Here is a 26,513-nt window from a genome sequence, read left to right as displayed (position 1 = left end):
GACTTGGGGATGTCCCAAGTTCCCTTCCAGCCCTACATTTCAATGATTTTGCAGTTACTTGGATGCAGCTAGCCACTTTCCGTGAGCAATCTCCTCTCTGCAGACACAAGTGCAGGGTTGTGTGCATGCAAACACCAGTCCAGTGGCTCCTTCAAAAATCAAGCCCTGGTTTAAATAATAAAGTGCTTCTGCTCGTAAAGCAGACTGGGAGCTAGGTCAGGGCCTGACACTGGGGGCCTGAATTGCCAGTGTCACAGATGCTGTTGCCTTTCAAGATGGCCAGCAAAGTTTGTCGAGCAGTTAGAAGACTTGCTTAGGCCTGGGGAGTCCTGGGCTCAAATCCCTGCTTTGCTACAGATTTCCCGTGAGACCCTGGGCAAGTCACAATCAATTATTTGAAATCAATGGGCATTAGGTGCCTAAATACCTCTGAGGCTCTGGGAATGGGATCTTCGTTGCCCAGCCGTACAATGGGAATAACAGACACACACTCGTGGACACACACTGTCACTGTGGATGTTGCACCAGTTTATTGGTAAAATTAACATGAAGCCTCACAAACGCTGGAACATGCTTTTCCTTTTAAAGAATTTCCACTGGACCTTAATGGTTAGCATCCAGTCGTTGACATATAAACTCTTACAAGCTGATGTGCACACATGCGCCTCAGGGAGAAGATGACAGCATCCTGGTGACGGGGATGGTTTCTGCGCAATGCACGGGGAGCCTACAATTCATTTGCCAGCCTTCTGGGCCTTCTGCGCCGACTTGGTGACCTTGCCAGCACCACCGCTCTTCTTCTCCACGTTCTTGATGACGCCGACAGCCACGGTCTGCCGCATGTCGCGCACGGCAAAGCGTCCTGCAGGGGGGAGGGAAATGGAGAGGAAGGAGATGGTGTGAGAACAACAGGAGCATGTTGCTGTCTCTAAACACTTGTAGGGTCCCATTTCAGACTAGACCTAGAGACCCCTTCTGACCAGTCCATGCCCAGAGCAGGCAACGGACTTTACCAGGCAGACGGTGGTCAGACTAGAACAGAGGAGGAAGGATAGCTCAGTGGTTAAGGCACTAGCCCAGGACAGGGGAGACCTGCATTCAATTCCCTGCTCCAACACAGATTTTGTGTACGATCAAGTCACTAAACATCTCCAGGCCTCTGTTTCTCTCTGTAAAATGGGGACAATAGTCCTGCTTACCTCACAGGGAGTATGTCTGTTAACATGTCTGAGGTGCTCAGACACCACATAATGGGGGCCTGATAAGTACTTAAGACAAACAGACCTGCAGTAAGGAGGGATAGTGGGCTGCCCTAGAGGGACAAGGCATCTTGTTCCTCCAACCAGCAGGAACTGGGTGTGTTGCACTCTGCCCCCCAGGGAGGCTATGAAGAGATCCTCATATGTAAGGATGGCAGTTCCAGGCTAATGCCTCATTCAGAGCCCTGCACCTCCAAAGGAGCCCTGGGCTGCATAGGGATGCCCTCTGTGCTCTGAGATTTGTTTGCCAGCTCCTCCCTCTCACTCTGACAGACAACCTCACCTAGTAGCTCCTTCACTATCCCCCAGGCTTGGCCAATTCAGACCCCTTCAAAACTTAAGGCATCTCCTGAGCAAATATAGTGAAAGGAAGAGCAAGTCAAGGACAGCATGACCTCGATGCAGGTGCCTATCGCAGACCTCATGCAGTTCCTCCTTTGCTCCATGTAACCCTATTTCCTTAGGGTTGGTGTGGCTGATTGAGAACTGGCCAAACAAACGTCAATGAATTGAGAAAAACAGTTGATATTCCTGTCCATTCTGCAATCAATTCCAGATACTAAGCACCACGCATGTGGGCCACGTGAGTCCTGCAATGCGATCCCACGGCTGCTCTCCTCTCAGATTTGGCGGAGACTACAGATCCCAACATGCAATTCTCCCTCTACACTCTAGTGCGGCTGTGTGAGGTGTGCACAGATTGCACCTTGCTATTAGCTGTATGAGCAGGTGCACTAAACTCTGTTCTAGGCAAAGAAGCAAGGCCTGCAAGTTGCTACAGAGCTGCCAATCAGGCACTCAATTGGGAAATGACATGCTTGGTTAGCTGCCAGGATTTGATTTAGACTAGAGAACCCAAAAAATTCACAGTCCGCATCATAAATGCTAGGTCATCGGACTCCGGGAGACTCTTAGTAGCTCAAGGACCTTTCCAATTAGGGACCTCCTCACCCTGATGTGACACGTGGTTTCCGGGAAGTAACAACTGACCACGGCCTGGGAAATAACCAGCCTTAAGCCCCCCTTTTGTGGGCATGTGTAGTAGGAACGGGAGGTAAACAATGAACCTGTTGTCTCACCAAGGGGTGGGTACTGGGAGAAGCTCTCCACACACATCGGCTTCCCAGGGATCATCTCCACAATGGCAGCATCTCCGGATTTCAAGGATTTGGGGTTGTCCTCCAGCTTCTTGCCGGAGCGTCGGTCGATCTTCTCCTTCAGCTCGGCGAACTTGCAAGCGATATGCGCAGTGTGGCAGTCGATGACAGGGGAGTAGCCAGCGCTGATCTGGCCGGGATGGTTCAGAATGATCACCTGGAACACAGAACAAGGAGCTCGCCAGGGTACGTGGAGGCAAAAACCGTGAAGGAAACCCCACGCAGCTCAAGTACCCAATACGTTGTGGGGGAGGGGAGTGAAAAAGATACTGCCATCTAGTGGCTGGCACTCAGTGAAAAGAAGACACTGACTTTCATTACCAGCTCTCAGAGTTCACCCTTAGCTTAGCAGTGTTGCTGTGCACTGTTCAACAGCTGCTGTGTTCTACCCCAGAGGTGGCTACATTTCAGAAGCGGGGAAAGCGATTCTTATATGTGCAGGTACACAGCTTGAACACCAGGTAGTCAAGAGCTCTGGGATATTTCTGGGAGAAAGGCACTACATAATTATAAAGCCTTCACCTCGAGCTGGCTGTGATATTCTCTACTAGCCTGGGGCAGCCCTTCTTGAGATGATCTTATCCAGTCCGGCAACCTGATGTGCCAATAGGCAAGCCACAGGTTTGTTCCGTACCTGTGACCAGAAAGTCCCCAGCTTGTCCATGCATGCGCTGATGGACGTGACTCTTACAGACCCCCGTTACCTGGTCACCGTTCCGTGCTGCTGACCTGAGACGTGAACTGAGCTGCCTCCTGGGGCGGGTCCGACTTGCTGTCCCCGCAGACGTTCCCACGGCGGATGTCTTTGACGGAGACGTTCTTCACGTTGAAGCCGACGTTGTCTCCTGGCAGGGCCTCGCTCAGAGCCTCGTGGTGCATCTCCACCGACTTCACCTCAGTGGTGATGTTCACTGGGGCAAAAGTCACCACCATGCCAGGCCGGAGGATCCCCGTCTCCACGCGGCCCACTGGGACGGTGCCGATACCTGCCGGGGAGGAGAGAGGCGGCGACATGAAGACAGAGCACAAAGCAGTCAGCTTATCATATTCCCAGAGACTGTGGGCCAGACCATCAGCTGTGGAAAGCACGGAGGTCAGTGAAGCTATGTCAGTTTACACCAGAGGAAGATGTGGGACTATTTGCTTATTTACGGCCTAATCTAGAACCAAGGCGGGAAAGATCAGCTACCAGGGCCCCTAGCAATGCCTTGCTCTGTGCCTGATAAATGATACCCATTCAATGCTTTGAGAAACCCTCTATAGCTCAAAGAAGTGGCCTCAGAGCCAGGACTAGCTGTGTAGCCCTATGTCATCTGAAAGCAGTTCCATTCCACCCGTGTAAAGCCTCTTGATTTAAATTCATAGGGACAGGAAAGCAATCTCCTGGCCTGAATATTGCTAAGCATTTTCACACTGGCCCTGAAAACGCACCTGATACTTGCTCAGAATTAGCGCCTAGCTCCAGGGAGTGACAGAATAAGAGAGGGTATTAACCCAAGGGAGGCCTTTTACCAACTTGCTCCCTCTCAAGAGTTTGGAAAACTCCATGAGTTACGTAAGAAACACCAAGAGAAATGACCTTGCAAAGAGGCCAGGAAGCCTGGCTGGATCCATCCTCTCCCTGGAGTCTGCTCTTGTACTCCCTGTGGTATCATTTTCCGCCAAATACTCGTCTTACTCCATGGGAAAACCCTCTGTATCTGTTGCTCATGTGCCCTTGACTGGGACCCACTAACTAATGACCATGTGATCTGCTGTGGCAGGCTAACGATTAAAAGACCAGGCCGCAGCAATGCGCTTCAGGGGAGCAAAATTCAATCCATGCCTGACATCCACACTGAGCAAGTCCTAGCAAGGGTGAGGGGAGGGGCTGTAAATTGATTGTGTGAGATTCAGCAGACATTGCCTTGTGCCCTAAGCAGGAGGGACTCCTGCAAAATATTTATATCCACTGAGACATCAGTTCACCAGGGCAAAGGAGACAGTCTGGCTTAAATATCCCACACACAGTTTGCTGGACAGGCTAGCTAACGAGGTGTTACTGATTGACACAGGCAACTGGAAGGCTCCCGACTCTGCGGGGGGGGACCAGGTGCCAACAGGGCAGAGAAGGATCTCTCAAGGGCACAGGCTATTGGCTTGCTGATCTGACTTTCTTCAGTGAATTTTAGTGCTTGTGTGGCAGACAGTGCTGGTGACACCAGGGCATAGCACGAGCAGCCACTGAGCAAACTTCCTTCCCCCCCCGAGAGCTAAGCCTCAGCACCTACCTCAGAGCCTCCTTGCTGTCCTGATCCTGGCCTCTAGCACAGTTTTGCCAGGAATCATAAACATGCATTTCCTTTTGGGCCTTAGACCAAATTTCAGCAGACCTCTGTTTCCAGGCACAATCTTTCACCCACGATATTCATGCTCAGAAAATTAATTCTGGGTGCAGGTTGTGCCCCCAAAAGCAACATTCTGCAAATGCCTCCCTAAATCTCCAGCCGTGTAAAACTAGCCCGTGATGGGTCTCTTTGCAACGGTCCTAACTCAGTGTTCCCTTTTGCTTCCTCTGCTCCAACCCTTATAGGTCTGATCTTGGGTGGAGTTTGCAAAGTCCAACTAACAGCCCAATGAGATCTGGAAAATGCAGACAACTATGGGGAAAAAGTCTCTGCTCCAACCACCAGAGCGCGCTGTGCTGAGGGAGGGAAGACAGCAATAGTTTTGCTCACCGCCGATCTTGTAGACGTCCTGAAGGGGCAGACGCAGAGGTTTGTCTGTAGGGCGGGTGGGAGGCAGGATGGTATCCAGAGCTTCCAGCAGCGACACTCCACTAGCATTTCCTTCCTTACGTTCTACCTTCCAGCCTTTGAACCACGGCATCTAGAGAACAAAAAGGGGCAGAAGCATGCCAGTCCTCTGCAGTAGAGCCTTTCAAACCCAAAGTCCCCTAGAAATGTTCCAGCAGGAGAGGAGCATGCTAGAAGCCCCGTATCCACATTGATAATGGGGCAGCCATTCAGCCACTGAATCTGAACCCTGTTTTCACACAGAGAGGCTCATTTCTCTCCAGGAGAACAGAAAGCTCTTTATTTGAGCTGGGGTTGCAGTCACCTGCTGACCTGTTCACCCAGTCTTAATCTGGTTTGACTCATTTAGCAAGGAGCAATCCTTCTGCTATATCATCCCGTGCGTTAATCTAGATCTGCCTGCCTTAATTCACCATCTGCTCCAGCAAGGCCTCCCAGCCCCCATTCTCTCCTCTCATTAGGAGCAGCATACACCATATGTTAGCACAAGTAATCCAGTGACACAGCCTGCTGGGAGGGAGGGACAGTGCATATGCTGGTCTTTTAATTCCCTTTGCATGCTGGGATATGCATGGATACACTGTTCCCTCCACCCACAAATCTGTCCCCATTCACCTTTGCTCTGATGACTCACTAAACCTCAGCTATGGGCAGATCCAAGCCTGCAGCCTGCTGGACGCTCTAGGGAGGGGATGTCCCCTATTTTGTGACAAACGCAACGAGTTCATCTATGGGCAGAGTTACAGTGGCTTAAACTAGGGGTGCATCTTAAAATCGACATCATTAAACCAAAGCAAATGTCTGCACGGATCCTCTGAAAATTGATATCAACCTGATGTCTGCTGATCAGGAACAGGGTTAAGTCACTCTTAAACTGAATAAAATGCATTCACACAGGGGTCTGCTCGGTCTCACTGAACTGGTTTAAAACGAAGTTAAACTTGTGCAACTCCAGTGTGTAGAGAAGGCCAGAGAGGGGCATGCATGGGAGGAGAGAGGGAGAAAATGGTGAGATGGGCCATTGAGAGGAAAGTTTCTCAAGTTAGAGGGAGAAAGAAAGACAGATGGAAGGGAGTGCTAAAGAGAGGAGGAAAAGCAAGACAGGCGACCTCAGGACAGGGTGGGCTGACGCTGAACTGAATGTTCAAGATTCCTTCAAGTCTTGCCAGTCTCTAAAGTACGAGTCCACTCAAAGCAGCAGGTGTCTGACTGTTTAACTGCCTGATTTAATTGGCAGCTTGCTCCGGGCACTGCAGCTAAGCTCCCCCCAGACTTGAATGCCATTATCGTCCCAAATCCTAGCAACCCGTGGTGGGCACCATGCCAGGAAACTCCAGCTCATGTTTGCAATGCAAATCAAGACTGTGGCTGGCTTCTGGCAGCAAGCAGCACATTCCCTGACCTCCCTTCGCGTTTGGCTCCGCGGCCACCGACACAGAGACAGCGTGGCCACCTGCCGACCGTGCGGGACAGAAATCCCAACAATGCGGGACAGAATTCCCAACAGTCAGCTCTAGAAAACAAAACTCTTCCAGGTGAGCTGCAGCAGCAACCCTCAGCTCAGCCAGCAGAGGGAGCTGAACCTTCGCGCAAGCCTGACACAGTCCATCCAATAGACAGCGGTGACACAGGTGACCATCAGGTTCCTTTAACCCTGACCCTAGGGGTAACCGGGAAAACCCAGCGAGGGGAGCCCAGGTCTCCCGGTGCATTCTGAGTGCTGGACTTCCTACCCTCCAGAGGTGACAGCACAGCCCTGCATCTCCCACTGGCCACCTAAGGAAAAGCGTCTGCAGAGTGGATTTTTTTTGCGTAGCAAGCAGAGGGCTGTTATTTTATTATTTGCATTACAGGAGCAAACAAAATCAGCCCCACTGTGCCAGGCGTTGTACAAACAGGGGAGAGGCAGCCCGTGCCCCGAACAGCTTACCATCTGAAGGGACAACAGGTAGGAGGAGAAACAGAGGCATGGAGAGGGGATGTGATTTGCCCAAGGTCACCCAGCCGCTCAGCGGCAGAGCCAGGAATGGACCCAGGCCTGCTGACTCTGAGCCCAGTGCCCTCAGAAAAGAGCCCATGCCCTCAGCTGGGAGTCACAAAGGAGAGAGACAGGAGAAGTGGGGACAAGGAGTCACAGAGCTGCATTGCCAAGACCTCATCCACCCCACTCTGGAGAGGTGTCTAGTGACAGGCGCCTGATTCAGAGCCAATGGCCACTCTAGGTGGGTGTTGACCCATGTGAATGTCAAAGCCGTGCCAGCTGGCAGTTTGCTTCCCCTGTCACTTGGGAGGTCTCTGGGAGCTTCCACTCTCACTTCCCTGATGGCTTTGGGCGGGTGGAACAGCCCTCCGCTGCTCCCCATTGCAGAGCTCAGTGCACGACATGCCGGGGGAGGAAGGACGTGAACTGGAGCCATTCCTGGCCTGCTTTAGCTCACACTGGGGACTGGTCTGTCTCCTGGAGGCTCTGGAATCTGGGAGGTGCAAAGGTAGCAAACAGGCACCTTCCTTCCCTCCACACCCCCACCCACGCTGCTCCAAGTCAGCTCAGCCACATCCCAGGAGCTCTTAGTAAAATAAAACTAGCGGTAGGATGCTCTAGTGGATGGGAGCCAAGAGTGGCACCCGGAGCTCCCAAATTCAATTCCCCTCTGCCGCTGACTTGGGCATGCCACACGGGGCCTGATTCCCAGATGTCCTGAGCACTCCTAGTCCCCACTGACTTCAACTGTGCGCAGGACTACTGAAAACTTGGTGAACGTCTCTGGACTTCTCTACACGAGGAAAATTAGTACCAATAGGTTATAGCAATGGCCCTCAGAGATGCAGCCCCACCAAGGGTAGCAACAGCATAGGCCCTAGTGTAGACAGTGCTCCATTTCATATGCTTATCGCTGTACACTGGTCCAGTTGTACTCTTGATATATTACAGGCACTCCATGTTCTAGTGTGATGCACCTTCTGTGTCAGAGGTTCCCTATACATAAGAGGGCGTCCCCTCCTCCCAACAGTCTTAGGTCTGTAAAGTGCTTTGAGGATGTAGTTTTCAGGGCAGGGACTGTCTTGTTGTTCTCGGTTTTCATAGTGCCAAGTAAAATGGGGCTCTGATCCCTGACTGGAGTCCCTAAGGCTACTGGAATACAAATATTAAAGCACTGTAGCTAAGCACTAAGTCTATATTTCACACTCTCTTGGCCTGCTATGCCAGTTTCCCCTCATGTTACTTTTAATTTACACTGGGGTAAGTGAGAGAAGAACCAGGCTCCCTGTGCTGTTGCCAGCTCTGATAGCTGGCGTTTTTCGTAAAGCCCCAGTGCTTGGAGTCAGGTGATTCCATGAGAATCTCAGCAGGGTTTGTTTTTGTTAAGTAAGTTTCCAGCAACTACACACCACACCACAGAAACACTAACCTAGGAACCAATCCCTGTAACAAACCCCGTTGCCTACTCTGTGCCCATATCTACTCTAGCAACACCACCAGAGGACCCAACCACATGAACCACACCATCAGGGGCTCATTCCACCTGCACATCTACCAATGCGATAGATGCTATTGTGTGCCAGCAATGCCCCTCTGCCATGTACATTGGCCAAACTGGACAGTCCCTACGTAAAACAATACATGGACGCAAGTCAGACACCAGGAATGGTAACATACAAAAGCCAGTAGGAGAACACGTCAATCTCCCTGGACATCCTATAACAGATTTAAAAGTAGCCATCCTTCAACAACAACTTCAAAAACAAACTTCAAGAAGAAACTGCAGAGCTAAAATTCATTTGCAAATTTACCACCATTAATTTGGGCTTGAGTAGGGACTGGCTGGCTCACAACAAAAGCAATTTTCCCTCTCTTGGTATTGACACCTCCTCATCAATTATTGGGAGTGGACCACATCCACCCGGATTGAATTGGCCCTGTCAGCACTGGTTCTCCACTTGTGAGGTAACTCCCTTCTCTTCCTGTGTCAGTATATTTATGCCTGCATCTGTAATTTTCACTCCAGGCATCTGAAGTGGGGTTTTTGACCCACAAAAGCTTATGCCCAAATAAATCGGTTAGTCTTTAAGGTGCCACCGGACTCCTCGTTGTTTTTGTGGATACAGACTAAGATGGCTCTCCCCCCCCGCCCCCCTGATTCTTTCCAGCCCTGGTTGTTCCACAGAAAAGCCTGAAAAAGTGACTCCTCAAGGCTCAAAACCAAGAAGCAAATAAAAAAGGGATTATTTCCAAGCCAATCGCACAATTGGGGGGGGGGGGGGGCTGCCGGGTGAGTTTTGCACCCTGCGGGTTGGCGGTGCTGCCTTGGGGCCCTGCTAGGGTTGCTGGAGGCAGGTGGGTTTTCCTCAGCACCTCTGCCCTTTCAGCACCTCAGGGCCGATAAATGAGTGAACCTTCCTCCGCATCAAAGCATGGGACTTTGCGCCACCCAGGCCATAGAAACCTTTGGCGGAGACTGTGTGAGGCAACATCACCATCTGGTGGACAGTCTCCTTCATTGCCATCACTGACATGCTCTCTGGAGATGCTACATTTGCATTCCTCCCTGACAGTGGCAACACCCCATAGATCATGGGGCACCAGAAAGCACAGAACTGTCTACAGGGACATTTCTGCCTGGGTCCCTCATTGCTAGCCCCTCTGGAGTTTCCTGCCCAGAACATTTCTGGTATTTAGGAGGCAGTTCAGTATCAGAATCCATTAGCTACTCCTCTAGGGGCTAGGACTGGGAGCCATCAGCAAGCAAAATGTCCCTTTATCCAAACAGAGACGGATTTAGGAAACTCTCCTATTTTCCCCAATCTTCACCCCGTCCACGTCCCATCACAGACACACTTGTCTCTATGCACTATAGACGTGGGCTTGATTCTCTGCTGCCAGACACAGTCACATACAGCTGGGGGTATCCAATGCTGCCCCTCTGATCCATCTGAACCATTTCACACCCTCTTCCCACAGGTGTCAATGGCAACACAAGTGTGAGGCAGCAGAGAAACTGGCTCTCCAGGTGATGTTTCCCACCCGGTGCCTTCAGGCAGGGAAACACTCACAATGCAGGCCTGGCTCTGAAGTCAGCTAACTTGGATCTCCTTATGAATAGTCTCAGCTGTGGGGCTCTCTCCTGAGAGAGATGTATTCAGGCAAGGCAGAGGCATGGGATGGGAGGAGCTATACCATGGGAGAGACCCTGGAAAGAATTTGGGTGACTCATCCTGGAATGCTCACACTCTATCAAGTCCTCCACTGCCTTCTCAAGGATGCAGCATGAGGACTCCCACCATCTCCGCTTGGAGGGCCTCTTGCTGTTCCACCAGGCCCCTCTGCTTGCTTCCAGGTACCTAACCCCCACTGAGGTACCAGCAAGGAGCACTGACTGCTCTCCATGAGGACAAGGCATAGCTCCATCTCTCATTCCCAGTGCATTCAAGCCATATATATTGGCGGGTGCATTCAAGCCATATATATTGTGACGGACTCAGACCAGAAGGATATAAGGGTAGTGGAAGGCAGGTATATCAGCCTCAGAATGAGCAGGTCCCTGTTCCCTGGATAGCCAAACAAAGGCTACTCCAGGCCAATCAAGGCACCTGACGCCAATTTAACCAATTAAGGTCGTTAGGCTAATGCAGGCACCTGACCTCAATTAACTGGCAAAGGGTTAGTTAAGGCCCTTAGGCTAATGGACACAGCTGGAACCAATTAACGTCCTACTCATACTGCTTAAAAGCTCTCCTTTCCAGCTCTTCTCTAGAGAGAAGCCCAGGTGAAGGGAGCTGGAGGAGAGAAGTGTTGCTGAAGTCTGAGGTAAGGGTGAAGCTTGGGAAAAGGGGACCATGGGGAAGTGGCCCAGGGAATTGAAGCAGCATCATTGGTGAAGGGAAAAACCACTGCTACCATTAGGGTCCCTGGGCTGGAACCTGGATTAGAGGGTGGGCCCAGGTTCTCCGCTTCCCCCATGCTCTACAGAGATCCCTTTGAGAGAGGAAGCAGACTTTGGCTCAGGCAGGCAGGAGGCCAAGCTGAGCCTACCAAGCTCTAAGGAGCAACAGAGACACTGGGTATTCCACCTTCCATACTGGCCTGAAAGTAGCTCAATAAGTGGTGACCCTTGCTGCTATACTGGGAAAGGGAGGCCCTATTGAGGGTCTTGGTGAGCTTCTGAGGCCACTGAATCTGCCTGGAAGTGCAGGACCCACTAATACAGGTTTGGCACTTTGTCACTATCTACACACACACACCCCCACCCACCCATTTTTACTTGGCCTTATTTGAGGGCCAAGGTTGGCAGGTGAGAATAGAATCCACTCCTGGTGGGCAATGTCCAGGCAGGGATGGGTTAAAAACTAGAGCGTAGAAGCTAGAGCCTATGCAGGTACAAAGCTGCTAACTGGAGACTGTGCCCAGGCTGGAGTTTAATTTGCTGGAGAGAGATGACTGAGCAGCTGAAATCAAGACCAGCCAAGCTGCATTTCTCTGTGCTGCACCCTTTGTGGCCTGGGTTTATAGGGCCAGAAGGGGCTGGTAGACCTGACCTCCTGGCTGCAGGGGCTTGGCCTTTGTGTCTCTGGTAGACAGAGGGTACAATAACCACACTAAGGAAGAGGCAGAGGACTGCTACTGTTGATTAAAATGGCTCAGCCTCTCCAGCAAATGGCATTGCTCCCAAGCCCCCTCTGCTCTGGCAAGTGACTGTACATGGAAGAGCGTCTCCTTCTGTGTGGCTGAAAAGGTTAAAACTGCAGTGGTTGGCAGCCAGCCCTGCACCTGCCTCCTCCTCCAGCCGGTGCAAGAGAGAACGGGCATCAGTTTCCAGATTGAGTTTCATGCCTTTGTCGGAACTACTGACTGGGACGGAGAGAGCAATAGCCCGGCAGCCTTGAGTCGAGGACTCTGCGTGATCACGGGCCCTTCCCAGGAGTCACTCACTCCCACCCAGAAATTCAGGGAAGAAGCCCTAGATCCTTTAGCAGCTCATTCGGCAGAACTGCTCAGAAAGTATTTCTAAAGGAGAGGACCCTGGGGTGGACGGGGGAGTGTGGAGACACTGCCTGACCCGGCGCCTCTTTCATTACAGCCCTGAAGGCAGTGTTTAATTTGTATCAGGGAACCAATCTTTAAAGAGACCTGTTGCTTGTCAGCTCGGCCCACAAGTGGTGAGCCTGATACCGGATTGCCAGCCACAGGGCCTCTGCTCGGTGGAGACGCCTTCCCTGAAATAGGCTTCCAAGCAACAGAAAGCTGCAAGGGGAAGGGAAAAGCCAAGTTTGCCTGCCCACTGAAATCCATGGACATTTCTCTACTAACTTCAGGGAGCTGTAGATCGGTCCCCATGGTGTATAATCAACATAGGCCTAGGAATTGATGGTTCAGTGGAATGCATTATATTTAACCCTTAAACTGCAGGCAATCCACTGGCCTGTTCCAGAAGCGTCGGTCTGACAGCATGAGCTGTTAAACAAGGTCTTAATGGAAGTGGGGTGCCAAGACAATGGAGAGCGTAGCACAGAATCTTCTGCCGGCCAGTGTCTGTTACTTTCGATATACTCACTGCTTCCAAAGCAGCAACTGGGGACTAGTCCAAAATGACTGTTTCACAAAGATCTCCTGCAGCAAATGTAGCCAGGCTGTGTCCTTTCTTATTTGGGTGAGGCCAATACATGGCATGGAGGAGAACGAAGCTGCCATGGGTTCTAGCGGTTTCTTGGAATTCTAATCCCACAGGGGCTGCTGAGCATGTGACTACCTTGTGCTTTAATGGAACCCAGCCAGAAAATGGGGGTGAAAATAAAGACTTTACTGTAAGGGGGGGAAAACACAGATGCTGCTTCTCCTAGGAGGGTTCTAGTGAGAAGTGGCGGTAGGGGGTGCTAGTCTCATCTTTTGGGTAAGATGTAAGACTGATGTCCTGGTCATTTGCCTGATCCTGCAAATTGCTGTGGTCACGGGCTGCAATCCGACAAAGCCAGCAAGCAAGACTGAAGTCAATGGCATTATTCATACACTTAAAATTCAGCATGGGCTTAAGTGCTTTTTGGACCAGAGTGCTCGGCACCTTGCAACAGCTCGTTACTCAGCCTGATTGAGCCAGTGCTAAGGGTCTTGTGGTGCGTTCATGAGCGTAGGAGTGTTAAAATTCTACCCACCCAAGCTCCCGCTGCAATTTCGATTGTCTGGGGCATTCTAATGTGCTGTTCAAACAGCTGCCGGCCTCCCACCCCAGAGACAGCTGCCTCTGTCTGGCATGGGAAAGCTATTTCTGCACATAAGCTTTGCACAACCAAGGAGTAGCGTTTAGAAAATGCTATTAGGATGAATGGGGCCAGCTCACTTACAAGTTTAAAAAAAAAATTTCCCTGCACGCCACAGCCTCACTCTGCACCTCCACTGCCCAACCTATTAATAGGAGGGTTGCTCAATATCATCTTCCCAACCCAGCAACTGGTGACATTTGGAAGCCTAACTTGAGTCTAGTCAAGAACCCTGGTACTTTCCTCATAGTGACCAAGACAGACCTTACCCTAGCTTCATGGAGCATAAGAAGAGAACCTCTAAAGTCTAGGGGACAAAATATTTTCTTCTAAGTTAAGCCTGGTCTTTTGACCAGTTTGTCCTATGGGGGTTCAATGATGTTTGAATAAAGTTTCATCGTTGTTAGGTATAATTACAGCACAGCCCTCCTTTAACCGAGGGATAATGTATCTGAGTACCTCAGTCTTTATTTTCATAGCAACCCTGTTTGGAAAGAGTGCTATTATCCACCCTTTTATAGGTGGGGAACAGACCCACAGAGAAGCTAAATGGCATGGCCAAGGTAACCTGGGGAGTCTGTGCCAGACCAGGGAATTGAACCTGGATCTTACAGGGGCCAGGCCACCAGCCTAACCACTGGACCCTTCTTCCCCTTGGGTTCTGGTTATTTTTTTCCAACCAAAAAATACTTCACTATATGAATGTCACTATAGTAGGAGCCAGGCTGTCTGGCAAAGGAGTACTGACAACTGCAGGAGGTCCCGGCAAAGCCCTATTGTCACACCTGTTGGAGAACAGCTGTTGCAAGATTAAGAGCTTAGCTCTTTCTCTTTATCATGGGAAATGGCAACGTCTCTTCTCCTCCCATCTCAGCTGAGCAGAGGGGGAGGTGAAGTTAATTTTCATATTTTGATTTCGCCAAGCCAAAAAAACCACACGACTGTGGCCCTCAAGACATGCCCTGGGGCATGTCTGAGGAAACCAAGAAGCGGCCCTGCCATGTGGCAGCAGACAGAACTGTCTCACTGCTAGGTCATATGCCTTATAGGGGAAGGAGCTGCTTCGGGTACGATAAACCGTCCCTGAAATAGCTCATTCCATTCTAGGTACCACATCATCAGAAAGGTATGGATAAAGCAGGTCGGAGGAGATCAGTGGGATGGAGGACTGATTTAGGAAGGAAGAGTGAACGAGCTAAATCTGCACAGCTTGGGGAAGTGAGGGCTAAGGTGGGAATAGGAGAACAATGTAGCAATATGTCCAGGGTGTACCTGCTGAGGAAGGAGAGGGATTCTCTAGCATAGTACATGGCATATCACTAGGAGGAATGGGAACAAAATTTAGACAGAAAGGGACTTTTAGAATTAATGTCAGGAAATTCTTCCTCAGTTGGTCTCTGAATGGTTTCAGACGGGGAGTGGTGAAGCGCTACTGTTTGGGTCATTTAAAAGCAGAGTGGGCATAACCCTTGGTAATGTTCTGTGGGGAACAATCCTGGATGATCTGATGGACCATCACTTCCATGGCTAACTTCTTGGAGAGTCTTGGGTTGCCTGCGTAAAGACTTACCCAGAGACACATACACACACAGTGAATCAATGTCTCACACACCCACACAAAATCAATGTGTGGCTGCTGTATTGACAGACACTTCTGGGAGAATTTCCCAATGCCGGATAGGCAGAAACTAGATTGAATAAAGGGAGCCATTCCAAGGGCATGACCTAGTTTGTGTTATTTCACTGAACAAACAGTGCACAAAAACAGGTTATGCTCCCCCCGGGTTTGACAACCACTTTGGATGGATCTGGTTACTAGGAACCAAAGGCCTTCAAATTAAATCCCTAAGGAGAAGTTACTCAAACCAATTCCTGCAGTTGTTTACCCTTATCTGCCATGGTATCAGTCCAACACAGGATGATAATCAGGGCCCTGAACACTAGGCCCATTTACATTTGGTCAGCTTGATTAAAGCTGTGGGACAAAGATCTATTTTTGCAACACAGGTAGTTCTGCAGCATGGGGGTGCGTGCAATCTGCATTCATTTTGCACAGCACAAAGGTCAACCTCAGCCTGGATTTGAGCAGCTTTGAGGTGGTAAATCTAGCACCGCACCCATGCACACTTACATTGGGAGATGGCTCCAGCATGTTGTCCCCATGCCACCCAGAGATGGGCACAAAGGGGACCGTGGCAGGGTTGTAGCCGATCTTCTTGATGTAGGCGCTGACCTCCTTGACGATCTCATCGTAACGTTTCTCGCTATATGGCGGCTCTGTGGAATCCATCTTGTTGATGCCCACAATGAGCTGCTTGACGCCCAGTGTGTAGGCCAGGAGGGCATGCTCACGGGTCTGCCCATTCTTGGAGATACCAGCTTCAAATTCACCTACACCAGCGGCAACAATCAGCACGGCACAGTCAGCCTGGGAGCAAGAAAGACAAAGCAGATTAGGTGTTGATGCCAGCCCAAAGGAGATCTGTCCTCTGCTGCTTTGTCCTTGGTTCCTCTTGAGCGAGAAGGTTCAGAACCTCTCCAGGTCAGGGAGGGAACCTGCATGAGTGCTCCCTCTATTCTTATGTGATAAGTAACAGCTTCCTCATCTTGAAAGCAAGCCTCCTCTTTCCCATCCTGCTGACCCAGCTCTGCCCTGTTAGGAAATTCGCTATTGTACTAGGATGGTCTTGTGGTGAAGGCCGTAGCCTGGTACTTGAGACTTAAGGTATGGTCCTGCTTTTGCCACAGGTGATCTTCAGCAAGTCATTTATTCTTTTGTGCCTCAGTTCCCTATGTGTAAAATGGGGCTAATAATACTTTCCTACCTCACAAGGGTGTTGTGAGGGCAAGTTCATTAATGCATGTGCAGTGGTCACCTGCTAGTGACTGGGGGCCACCTAGGAACCTAAACCACTTCTCAGACCCTATTGATCCTTTCAATCTCTCGTTGCTTGTGGGTGGCTGCCCAATGCACACTGGAATAGAGTGAGCCTGCTCCTATCCAACACTTCTCTCTGCAGTGCTTGTTGAGGATTAAATAAGTTAGGAAAAACTTTTTCACTATGAGGGTGGTGAAACACTGGAATGCATTACCTAGGGAGGTGGTAGAATCTCCTTCCTTAGAGGTTTTTAAGGTCAGGCTTGACAAAGCCCTGGCTGGGATGATTTAACTGGGAATTGGTCCTGCTTTGAGCAGGGGGTTGAACTAGATGACCTTCTGGGGTCCCTTCCAACCCTTATATTCTATGATTCTAAGATTCTAAATACTGCTCCTAATTACATCAGTGTGAGTATTGGCCCTGATTTTAACAGGCCCAAAAGGAGTACTCCCAAGTCTCTCGAGACAGGCAATGTCTGAGCAGGTGCTATTGAAACTTCACCCCACACAACTCTTGGGTGCCAATTGTGCTATGCCAGACTGCCAGTTGAGCTTGGTCTTATGATGTGAGCTGGGAACCAGGACAAGACCATCCAACCTGAGTTGGATCTAAAGCCCATGGACCTCAATGGACTTTGGATCAAACCCCATGTGCACAAGCCCAGCATACTATTATCTATCCCCTCTCCCAGGCAGGAGTTCTCTCATGACCACATTCCCTCCTCAGCTACATATAGGGACTACAACTGAAGCTGCCTGCAAGAGAAGGCAGTACATGACCCCAGCTGCGCATCAGGATATGAATTTCACAGGACATAGGTTATCTAACTCCCCACTGTCATTTACGGCTCATCCAACTCCCACTGAAATCTATGAAACTATCCCGGTCATCTAAAATGGGACCCAGACGTGTTCTGTAGGCCAAGCAGCAGAATGGGAGAAGCTAGAGCACATTTAAAGTGTTAAGATGAATTCTGCCTTGATCCCTAACTGCACTGGGTCACTATGTGAGACCGAGAAGCTGCCGATAAGTCCCATTTAGTCCAACAGAGGCCATGCATTTCATGTCATGTGACAAAGTGTTGCCAGCCAACATTTCCCACTCGCAGGTGGACCGCAACGATGGCTATATTTTGTCACAGCGATCTAGTAAAGTAGCTCCAGGGCCTGAACTGGAGAGCTGCCAACCACAGCAGGAGTTTGCAGCTGCTCCGAAGCAGGCCTGTGGGAGGGACTGCAAGGTGGGGTGTGCCACGGCTGGGATTCCCATGGCACCACAGTCCAGTTTAGCTCAGGGGGCGCTGCTCGCTTTGCATGGTAGAATTCATCCTTCTCAGGCCAGTCTAAAGACTGGTGAATGGTCCCATCCCCAATACCACCTGAACCCTCGCTCTCCGCAGCTATTCCTAAACAGCCTGAGCTGTCTGCACTTCTACATCTCAGGCAGCGTATCAGCAGCATCCCGAAAATGAACTGCAGCTGGCTCGTGTTCAACAGGGGCCCCTGTATCTCTGTCCAATGCCTCCTGTCTACATCACCAATGAGCATTCATCATGACAGGCCAACAGGAGTCCAGGATTTCTGCGTTCTGGTGTTTTTGCAGGGGTGTTGCTTGCTCAGACTGACAGTTCTGGGGCTAGTGCAACGCACCAATGAATGGGGAGACCCAGGTTCAAACTTACCACCTTGCTTTCATGCCTCTGTTCTGGCAGCAGCCGATGGTGATAAGGGGAAAGCTACCACCAGCCTCCTGGAAGGCAAGTGAGGAGGGCCATTCTGCACTGACCTAGAGACCTCCACCCCCCCAATGGCTATCTTAAGAGTAGCTGCTAGAAGTCTCAAAGGAGGCCTCTAGCCTTGTCAGCTATATGGTCAGGTCCCGCCTGGTGGCTGTGGCAACATGAGGTGCAGGTCAAGGAAAAGCCCTCCCTCACTGGGAGCCCCAAATTTCATGACACCTTTTCCCCCCCACAACAAAAACTATACACAAACCCATCTGCTTCTAACTGAGGGAAGCTGGGATTAAGAATTTTCCTCCTTGCACTTTGGACAGCCAAGGGAACTGAGGACACATCATGATGCCACTCCTGCTTCCAGGCTGCTCCCGCTACTTTGCTAGACCCCAGCCCATTCTCACCCCAAAGGGGAGAGTGTACAGGGCCCATGCTATGTTCTCAAATGCCATTGGCCATTTGATTGTAGAGGGGTGACTCAAGCAGGGGATTGGGAGCCAGGACTCCTGGGTTCTGCCCTTCGCTCTGTTGCTGACCCTGCTCTGGGATGCTACGCAAGCTACTTGGTCACTGTTACCAGCATATCTGCCTCTGAAACAAGGCTAATGACATTATGCGTCGCTTGGCAACATAGTGAGGGTTAATTAATAAAACTTTGCATTTCGTTAGCACCTTCATCCGAGGATTTTAAAGCACTTTACTGACCTGAATTAGGACCATGGGATTCCCTCTCCTCTTGCCCCTTCCCACCCTCTGGCTGCAGAGAGTTCTGTAACAGCTGTCAGCCATGGAGGGACAGTTAGCTCAAACTGGGAGGAAATCAAAGGGGGGGGGGGGCGGAGGGGCTTTGAGATTAGTGGGGCCTTGCCAGACACAGAGGGGCCCCATGCACATTGGTTATCAGTGGGTGTTTCTACAGCACACTGTACTGCCACCATGGGAAGGAAGTTACTGGGCTCAATATGGGGGTAACAGCATGAAATTTAATGGCCTGTGATATACAGATCCGATCTATTGGTCCTTCTGGCCTTAAACTCTAGGAAACATTAAGTTGCAGCTGGGGCTGCACCGCCATTACTGCCCCTGCAACGTTCCAAATACGGGAGGAGGGTTGTGGGTGTGGTGTTTCCGGATTGTAAAAACCGATGCAGCGTGATGTACAGATGAAAGAGCTTCAAGTTTGTTTCAATCTGCATCTGCTGGATTCTGAAACAAAGTCTGGTAGAAAAAACCCTCGCCGCCCCCCCCCCAAGTTAGGGTTTCAAAAATATGCATGGGCACCACCCATCCCCCCCCTGCACCCCAGGGTGTCACCCAGCTGCCCTGTCCCCTTCCCGGGTGCCACCCACTAGCAGGGCACACTTTTACTTTCAAGTCCTTCTGCTCCTCCTCTCCTTGCTCTCACCTGTGAGGTCCCTGTGATCATGTTCTTGATGAAGTCTCTGTGGCCCGGGGCATCAATGATGGTGATGTAGTACTTGGTGGTCTCAAACTTCCACAGGGAGATGTCAATAGTGATACCACGCTCGCGCTCAGCCTTCAGCTTGTCCAGCACCCAGGCATATTTAAAGGAGCCTTTCCCCATCTAGCAGGTGATTTTTTAAAAAAAAAAAAAAAAAAAAAGAGGAGAGCACCTGATGAGAAGAAACCTGAGCCCAGAAACAGGGTCAGCTGATGATGTGGTATCCCAGTAACCTGCCTTCACAAGCTCAGATACCCAACTAGGGAGTTGCTGGTTGCAAACATTAACGACAAAACCCTACTGAATTCAATGGCAGCAGGCCCAGGTCCTTAATCTGTACTGAAGGAAATATGCTCTTCTTTTGGGCAAACAGGACATGATAGTAAATACTAGAAAAATCCCTGACCCCATGTTGCTGGCTATTAGGTGAAACTGGGCCCTATTGCTGGCTAACCGAAAATGCTGTTTCTCAGTCCAGAAGCCCAGGCATCGGTGTAGCCAGCCAATAGTTGAAATGACGACCACCACCACAGTATAATGCTGGATATTTTAAATCAATAAAATGCTGGGATATTGTTGGCTGCTGCCTAAAAGAGCAATGTGATGTTGTTAAGCGGTGGATGAATTCCCGGGCAAAAACTATGCTAGGATATTGCTGACTAATATGAAGTCATGGCCAGCAGTATCCAATGCACAAAATGCTGCATGGGGCTAATCAAAGTAAATACCATCATGGTGTGACAGGCCTCGCTCATAGGTAAAAATCATACTTTTTTTTTTTTTAAGCTAATGAGTAAAATTGTGTTTTCTTTGTTGTATTGCGTGTCAATTTAGGATTATCCCCACATATTAGTTCACTACCTGTGTCTTCCCCCTTATGTCTCAATCTACACATTCATATAGCTGGGGAAGCCACTAAATTAGGTTTTGCCATGTATTGGGTCCATCTTCCTCGCTCTGGCCTTTTCTGATGACAAATCTTGATCAGAACTCACACCAGTAGGGGGAGCTGCTCTTTCCCCTCCTGGATTGGAGTTGTGTGTATCCCTCCCCAAGTGTGAGCCTTCTACCAATGAAAATGAAGCCTCAGAGAGGGGTGGGATGGGGGAAACTATCTTGCAATAGGCTCTCTGAGATGCGCTGTACTTACTTGGCTGTTGCCTGGCAATGCTTGCAGAAATAAAGGTGTTAATGCTCATACACATTCCAGTCTTTAAAAACACCTGAAATATTCTAAATTGGGAAAAAAATAGACCTATCTAGAGAATTAGGTCATTTGCCATGGCATGCTTCTCCATTTCCTATGTGGTTCTCAAGAACATAGCATATGCCATAGCAGATTCATCTAGTCCAATACCCTGTTTACAGTAATAATCAGTACAAGATGCTTCAAAGAAAGGTGCAACAAACTTCATAAGGGGCAATTATGGATGATCTATCCCCAGTGGAAGTTTCTTCCTAACCACAGGCTGTTAGTAGCTGCTTGTGTCCTGAGATATGAGCGTTAATATTGCTGCATAAAAGTTTCTCCTCTAATTTAACTGTGGATATTCTGCTACTGTGTTCTGTTCGGTCCATTGCCATCAGAGTCAATGGAAAGACTCCTATTAGACAGCTGCCATGTTCCATCCCAGAGGTGGTGATGTGATATCCCCTGTGCACGGTTTGTGGAGTACAAATTATTAATGGAGTGCAGACTTCTTACACAGATTTATATCGGGAATGACTTTGCATCTGGCTACTGAGGGTGATAGGCATAGTCCTAAAATGGTTGAAAAACCTTCTCCTTGCTAAATGGAAATAAACAGCCATGCCGAGCAAACAGAGCCTACATCTTCTGATTAGATAGGAATGAGTTTCCATGCATTTCTAAAGGTGCATCCTCACATGTCCTTAGGTATAGGTTGGTGGCACTGGCAAAAGCTATACAAAGAAAGAAAGATCCCAAGCAGTCCCTGTGTCCTTACAGCTAATCTAAAAGAAATACAGATTATAATCAGGATCTGAGCAAGTGCTAACAGATTAACCCTTTTCAAGCTTACATGCTTATTTGTCTAGCACATTATTACAAATGGAAAAGGACAGGGCTTAGTCTTACTGCAAATAACTACGTTTCGAAATAGTGTGGCTATATCAGAGGAACTGCTTTAGCTAGTGGAATTGATTAACAATACATAGTTCTGATATAGCACTTTTCATACAAAGTGCTTTGCAAGAGATGGTATCAACAGCCCCATTTTATAGATGAACAAACAGAGGCAGAATGTGAGGAAGGTCACAGGTGGAGCTAAGAGACTGGACTCCAGGTCTCTAGGCTCACAGCCCACTGCTCTGTTTGCTTAACCATGCTGCCTGACAAACTGTATCTTCCCAGAAAAGCAGACTGGGATTTGAATCTAGTCTGAACATATTTGGGATGGTTCTTACCCTCATCTCTGTAGGCCATACCTTCAACATACAACTGTGCCTTCTTGATACCTCACAACGTTCCTCCTCACTCAGAAAAACAGATCTTTGAGAATTATCAAAGAGGGTTATTTGCTTATCCCTCCCCCCACCCCCCAGAAGGGGTGGGGGGGCCCTGGTCCTTCCATATAAGTGCTGAATTACACTAAAATTTGCAATGTCATGCATAGCTTGAGGACAAATGTGAGCCTTTATTTAACAAACAGATTCCCCCCCTCCCCCAGGTCCCTTTCACTGGGTATATTCAATTACCCAGAACTGGTGTGGGAAAAAACCTGTATTATCTAGCTTTGCACAATAACTCCACTGTTAAATACCAGAAACTGCCTGATATTTCTCGATTAAGCTAAGCATCAAGGACAGTTATGTTCTGAGATCAAAAATAACGAATAAAGAAACCTTCCAAGCTACTACAACCTCTGTGCTCTAGTGAAATAATTCTCTCCTTTTATCTTTTCTCCTTTAAAAAACACAACAGGACCGGGAAAGGGAGGGGGTGGGTGGAGCAGTGGTGGTTGTCGTTTTGTTTTTTTATTCATGCAGGCCTCCATTTCCTCCTAATGCAACTTAGTGAAAGAAAAACCCCTCCACAGCCCTGCATCAGAAAATGGAGTCTGGAAGCTCAGTCAATAGGCTATTAATAGCAGCTTCTAGCCCCTGCATATTCTGGCAAGTCAGTGAAAGTGTCCGTTCAATTAAAGTGGCTGCAGTCACATCTAGAACAACCTAATTATACTGAGTCTCACTCATCGGTACAGGACAAAAATATCTACGAAAACAGCACAGTCCATTTTGAAACAGAGTTTAGACACAGGACGCAGCTCTTGCTGAGAGAGCTGCAAAGGGAACGGACGACAAGGTACAGGGAAAAGGTGGTTTATCCTGGGTGTTATTCCGTAAATGCAAAGGGTTAAGAGGCAATCAGCAAAATGTCTATTCAAGACTGGCAGCTCTAAGAATGCTGCCATTTTTGTAAACTACACATATTGAATTTTAGAAAGAAAAATCGAAGTATATATGCATTAAAGACACAGATTTATGATGGCCACAGCCCTTTTGAAACAATGCAGCAGGGCTCCTAATGGTTCATTTCACTAGAATTTACCATTGCCACGTTCTGAGCTCTTTTAATTTAAAAATGTCATTCTGCAATGGTATTTCTTCCCTTTTACTCCTGTGTATTTGCCCTTGTTATATGCTTTGGTTTGTATGTACTATGCTGAAAGCCAGATAAATGCATTTGTTATTATGCTGCTATTATTTTTGTCTTTATAAAAGAGAAATCATACAATTAAATGAAATGCACATATTTCAGACCAGGTTTTCTACTTTGACAGCTACTGTCAAAACTACACACAAGAGCCCAAACCCAAGAACGTAAATCAGTTTTACCAGACTGGATCAGACCATCTGCCCAGTATCTAGTATCCAACAATGGCCAATACCAGCTGATTCAGAGTACAATGCAAGAAATCCTAGAGCAGGCAACAATGGAATAATCTCTTCCTAAGGAAGAATTCCTTCTAGCTCCCAGTATTTAGATGTTGGCTTATGTCCTAAAGCACAAGCATTTATCTCGCTTCCAGAATCTTTATTCTTTACTGTTATAATTTGTTATCCTTGTAAATCTCCCATATGGCTTTCAAATCATGCTCGACTCTTACCCGCATTGATATAATGTGGCAATGAGTTCCACAGCCAACTAGAAGACCCAGAGTACGGGGTGCAAATGCCAAAATGTCCTCTTTTACCAAGGCCAGAAGAGTTGGAATGGCCCTGAGGTGAAGGGATATTGAGAGAATAGGAACAAAGGAGGGCAGAGGAATAGAGGGAAGGTTGAGGAGGGGCACAGGAAGAATGGAGGAAATGTAGGGAACAATCCTGCACTGGCAGAGGATGGATTTGATGATCTACAGAGCTTGCCCCTCACTCACTTGCTGAGGAAGGGACAAAGGGGAAGGCACGGGAAGGGTCCGAGGTCTCACCTCAGCAGCTTCCTTCTCAAATTTCTCAATGGTCCTTTTGTCAATGCCCCCGCATTTGTAGATGAGGTGCCCAGTGGTGGTGGATTTCCCAGAGTCCACATGTCCAATGACGACAATGTTGATATGTGTCTTCTCCTTCCCCATCCTCTCGGGTTATATTGGAAAGGGCCGACGCTAGCAAAGGAGCGGAAGCAAAGCTGCGTTTTTTTTGTGGAGGCTGGGAGAGACAAACAAGAACATCAAAAGAGTCTGACAGCAACACGACCCACGGCAAACAGACATTCCCAGTAGTTTCACCCAGGCTGAGTCTGACGACCACGACAATACTGTTTAGCTATTTAGACATATTACCTTTTGCCTCCTGAATTAAGGCACTCTCTCTCCCCGGATCCCAGCAAGCGAGATGTAGGCCAGACATAGTCAGGTTTGTCTGTCCGCCTCCCTTTTTTGTAGCAGTGATGGGGCCCGCCTGCCTCTGGAGTTGCTGTGGCTGATGCTAACCCCGTTCATCTTCTATTTCTGTATTCTGTATAAACCCTTCCAAGCCCCGTGCAAGTCGCCATCTTTTCAGCCTTTGCAAGGAAGCCAAAGATAGGGGAGGAGACCGCTCGTTCAAAGTGACACGTCATAAGGGCCCCAAACATATCATCCTAGTTAGACCCTTGAAACCCTGCCAAACCAACAGCTCCCCCCTCCGTCTCACTTACAGGGGGTTGTTACTGATTTATTCTTGGTGCTTCTTTGTCAAAGATTCCAGTGATTTTTAGGCACTGCCTCCATTTCATGCACTGTTCTGCTCTCAGAGGAGCTCTCGGGCATCCATTCTTGCCTAGACTTGTCTCCATAGAGGTCCTATAAGATACTCAATTCCTTTCTGTTTGCACCATGGACTGAAATCTCCCAAGAGCTCATGGTTAGGATAACAATATGGTGCCCACAAAAGGGAACAGACAAAAATAACTCATGCTCAGCCCTCTCCCCCTAAAGCTGAACTGGAAGCAGCCTGGGCGCTTGCAGGAACCTCAGCAATGGCGTCAGAGCACGCAGTAGTGTGTTTTCTTCCACGCATCAAGAGAAAATTGAAGAAGAGGTATAAAAAGAAGGTATAAAAGCAATACATCCAGCTATCTGCCTCAGCATCTCAAAGGACCCGGTAGCACACTGCACCTGCTACAGTAACTGTGCAGAACAGGAGCCTAGGTTGTTGCCTAATAAAATCTAATTTCTTGTATCCACCCTTAAAGTTAAAAGAGCTCAGGGAAAGTTTGCTGGTGTAAATCAGATTCCATCATGCACTCGGTTATAGCCCCTGAGAGCAGCCTTCCAGGCTGGGAGCAAACCCCTCCACTTTTTTCACCCTTCATGGACCTGGCTCAGATCATTAAATCAGTTATGCTAATGCACATTATAAGCCAACACAAATGAATGCAGCGCTTTCAAGTCTGTGCATCCCACATCCTCTAGCTGCAACCCATTCAAGATAAGCAACCTCCAATCGTTTCAGAAACCTCTCCACCATCTTTTTTTTCCAGGGTTAAAGATGCTAAGTGCCTTTATTTTCAAGTGGGGAGGAGGGTCAGGCATCTTGGGCTGGAACATCTAGTTCTGGGCAAGCTCTGCGAACGGTCAAACCCCTCTACATACAGCACCTGCTGGAGTCTGGTGACACAGCCTCCCCTTCTCTGCCCCTCCCTCTGGGTTATTTTTAAACCCTGCTGGCCCCAGACTGGGCTAGTTCAAAGCAGTTAGGGACTAATATTCCCTTTCCTAGCACCCCAAATGCTGATTTCTACCCAAAATTTTCCAACCCGGCCACCTTTTCCGACCGATCTGCGAAGCCGCAAATGTATGCATGTCTTCCCTACCTTTCCTTGGGGGTGTCACCACAAGGTCAAACCCAGCCGCTGCTGCCCCGGCCTGATTTCCTTCTCTCTCCCCACTCCCCCCGCCCCCAGACCACCCCCAGCCTGGGAGCCGTTCCCACGCGCTGCAAAGACCCTGGCGTGGCGAGCGAAGAGGAGACGCACTCGCCAGCCGCCGCAATGACACTGTCCCGACCGAGCAGCTTAAGAGCGGCGTATGCCACGACCAGACAGGACCGGCTCCTGCTCTCGGCTCCGGGCCGGCTGTCGCCCCGCTTTTTTGAGCCCCTTTTATTCTCCATCGCCGGCGACCACGGCTCGCCCTTCATCGCTGCACGGGCATCACTCGCTGCAGCGCCGCCTCCTCCTCCTCCCACCCGCGGCTGCAGCCCCCCACTTCGCAGGCGGCCCCGGCCGCGAACTCGCGCCCCGACGCTGTAGCCCCCGGTTCGAGCCGGCCCCGGGGCGCCCGGTTCCCGCAGCAAGCGGCGGCGGCGGCTGGGCGCTCTTACCGGTGGCGGCGCCGGGCTCAGACAGCAGAGGCTGCCAGCTTCGGCTCCGGCGGCTTTATCTCCCTGGGAGGGGGTCCCCCTATTGCCGGTGCCGGCGCAATGCAGTGACCCCCTGCGCTACAGCAATGCGGTACCGAGCGGGGCGGGGCCGGCG

At 49.5% G+C, this 26,513-nt stretch overlaps 1 protein-coding gene across 3 annotated transcripts; it reads right to left on the bottom strand.

The window, feature by feature from the left end:
- Positions 1-507: 507 nt before the first annotated feature.
- EEF1A2 (eukaryotic translation elongation factor 1 alpha 2) lies at positions 508-26,513 on the bottom strand. 3 transcript variants are annotated; one of them, XM_048819810.1, is made up of 8 exons: positions 26,360-26,513; positions 23,986-24,202; positions 19,478-19,657; positions 15,593-15,889; positions 5,134-5,284; positions 3,146-3,402; positions 2,339-2,573; positions 508-862 (listed from the first exon to the last, which is right to left on the bottom strand). In XM_048819810.1, exons 2-8 carry the CDS (start codon positions 24,127-24,129, stop codon positions 735-737), a joined length of 1,392 nt encoding a protein of 463 aa, XP_048675767.1. In that variant the 5' UTR covers positions 24,130-24,202; positions 26,360-26,513; the 3' UTR covers positions 508-734. The 3 variants fall into 3 exon arrangements, with proteins under 3 accessions (XP_048675767.1, XP_048675770.1, XP_048675769.1); XM_048819813.1 differs by lacking the exon at positions 26,360-26,513 and adding an exon at positions 26,013-26,036; XM_048819812.2 differs by lacking the exon at positions 26,360-26,513 and adding an exon at positions 24,337-24,359.

The sequence above is a fragment of the Caretta caretta genome, chromosome 13, assembly GCF_965140235.1.
Source record: "Caretta caretta isolate rCarCar2 chromosome 13, rCarCar1.hap1, whole genome shotgun sequence".
Taxonomy (NCBI): domain Eukaryota; kingdom Metazoa; phylum Chordata; order Testudines; family Cheloniidae; genus Caretta; species Caretta caretta.
Note: the sequence above shows the minus strand (reverse complement) of the source record. Positions and strands in the feature narration are given on the sequence as shown.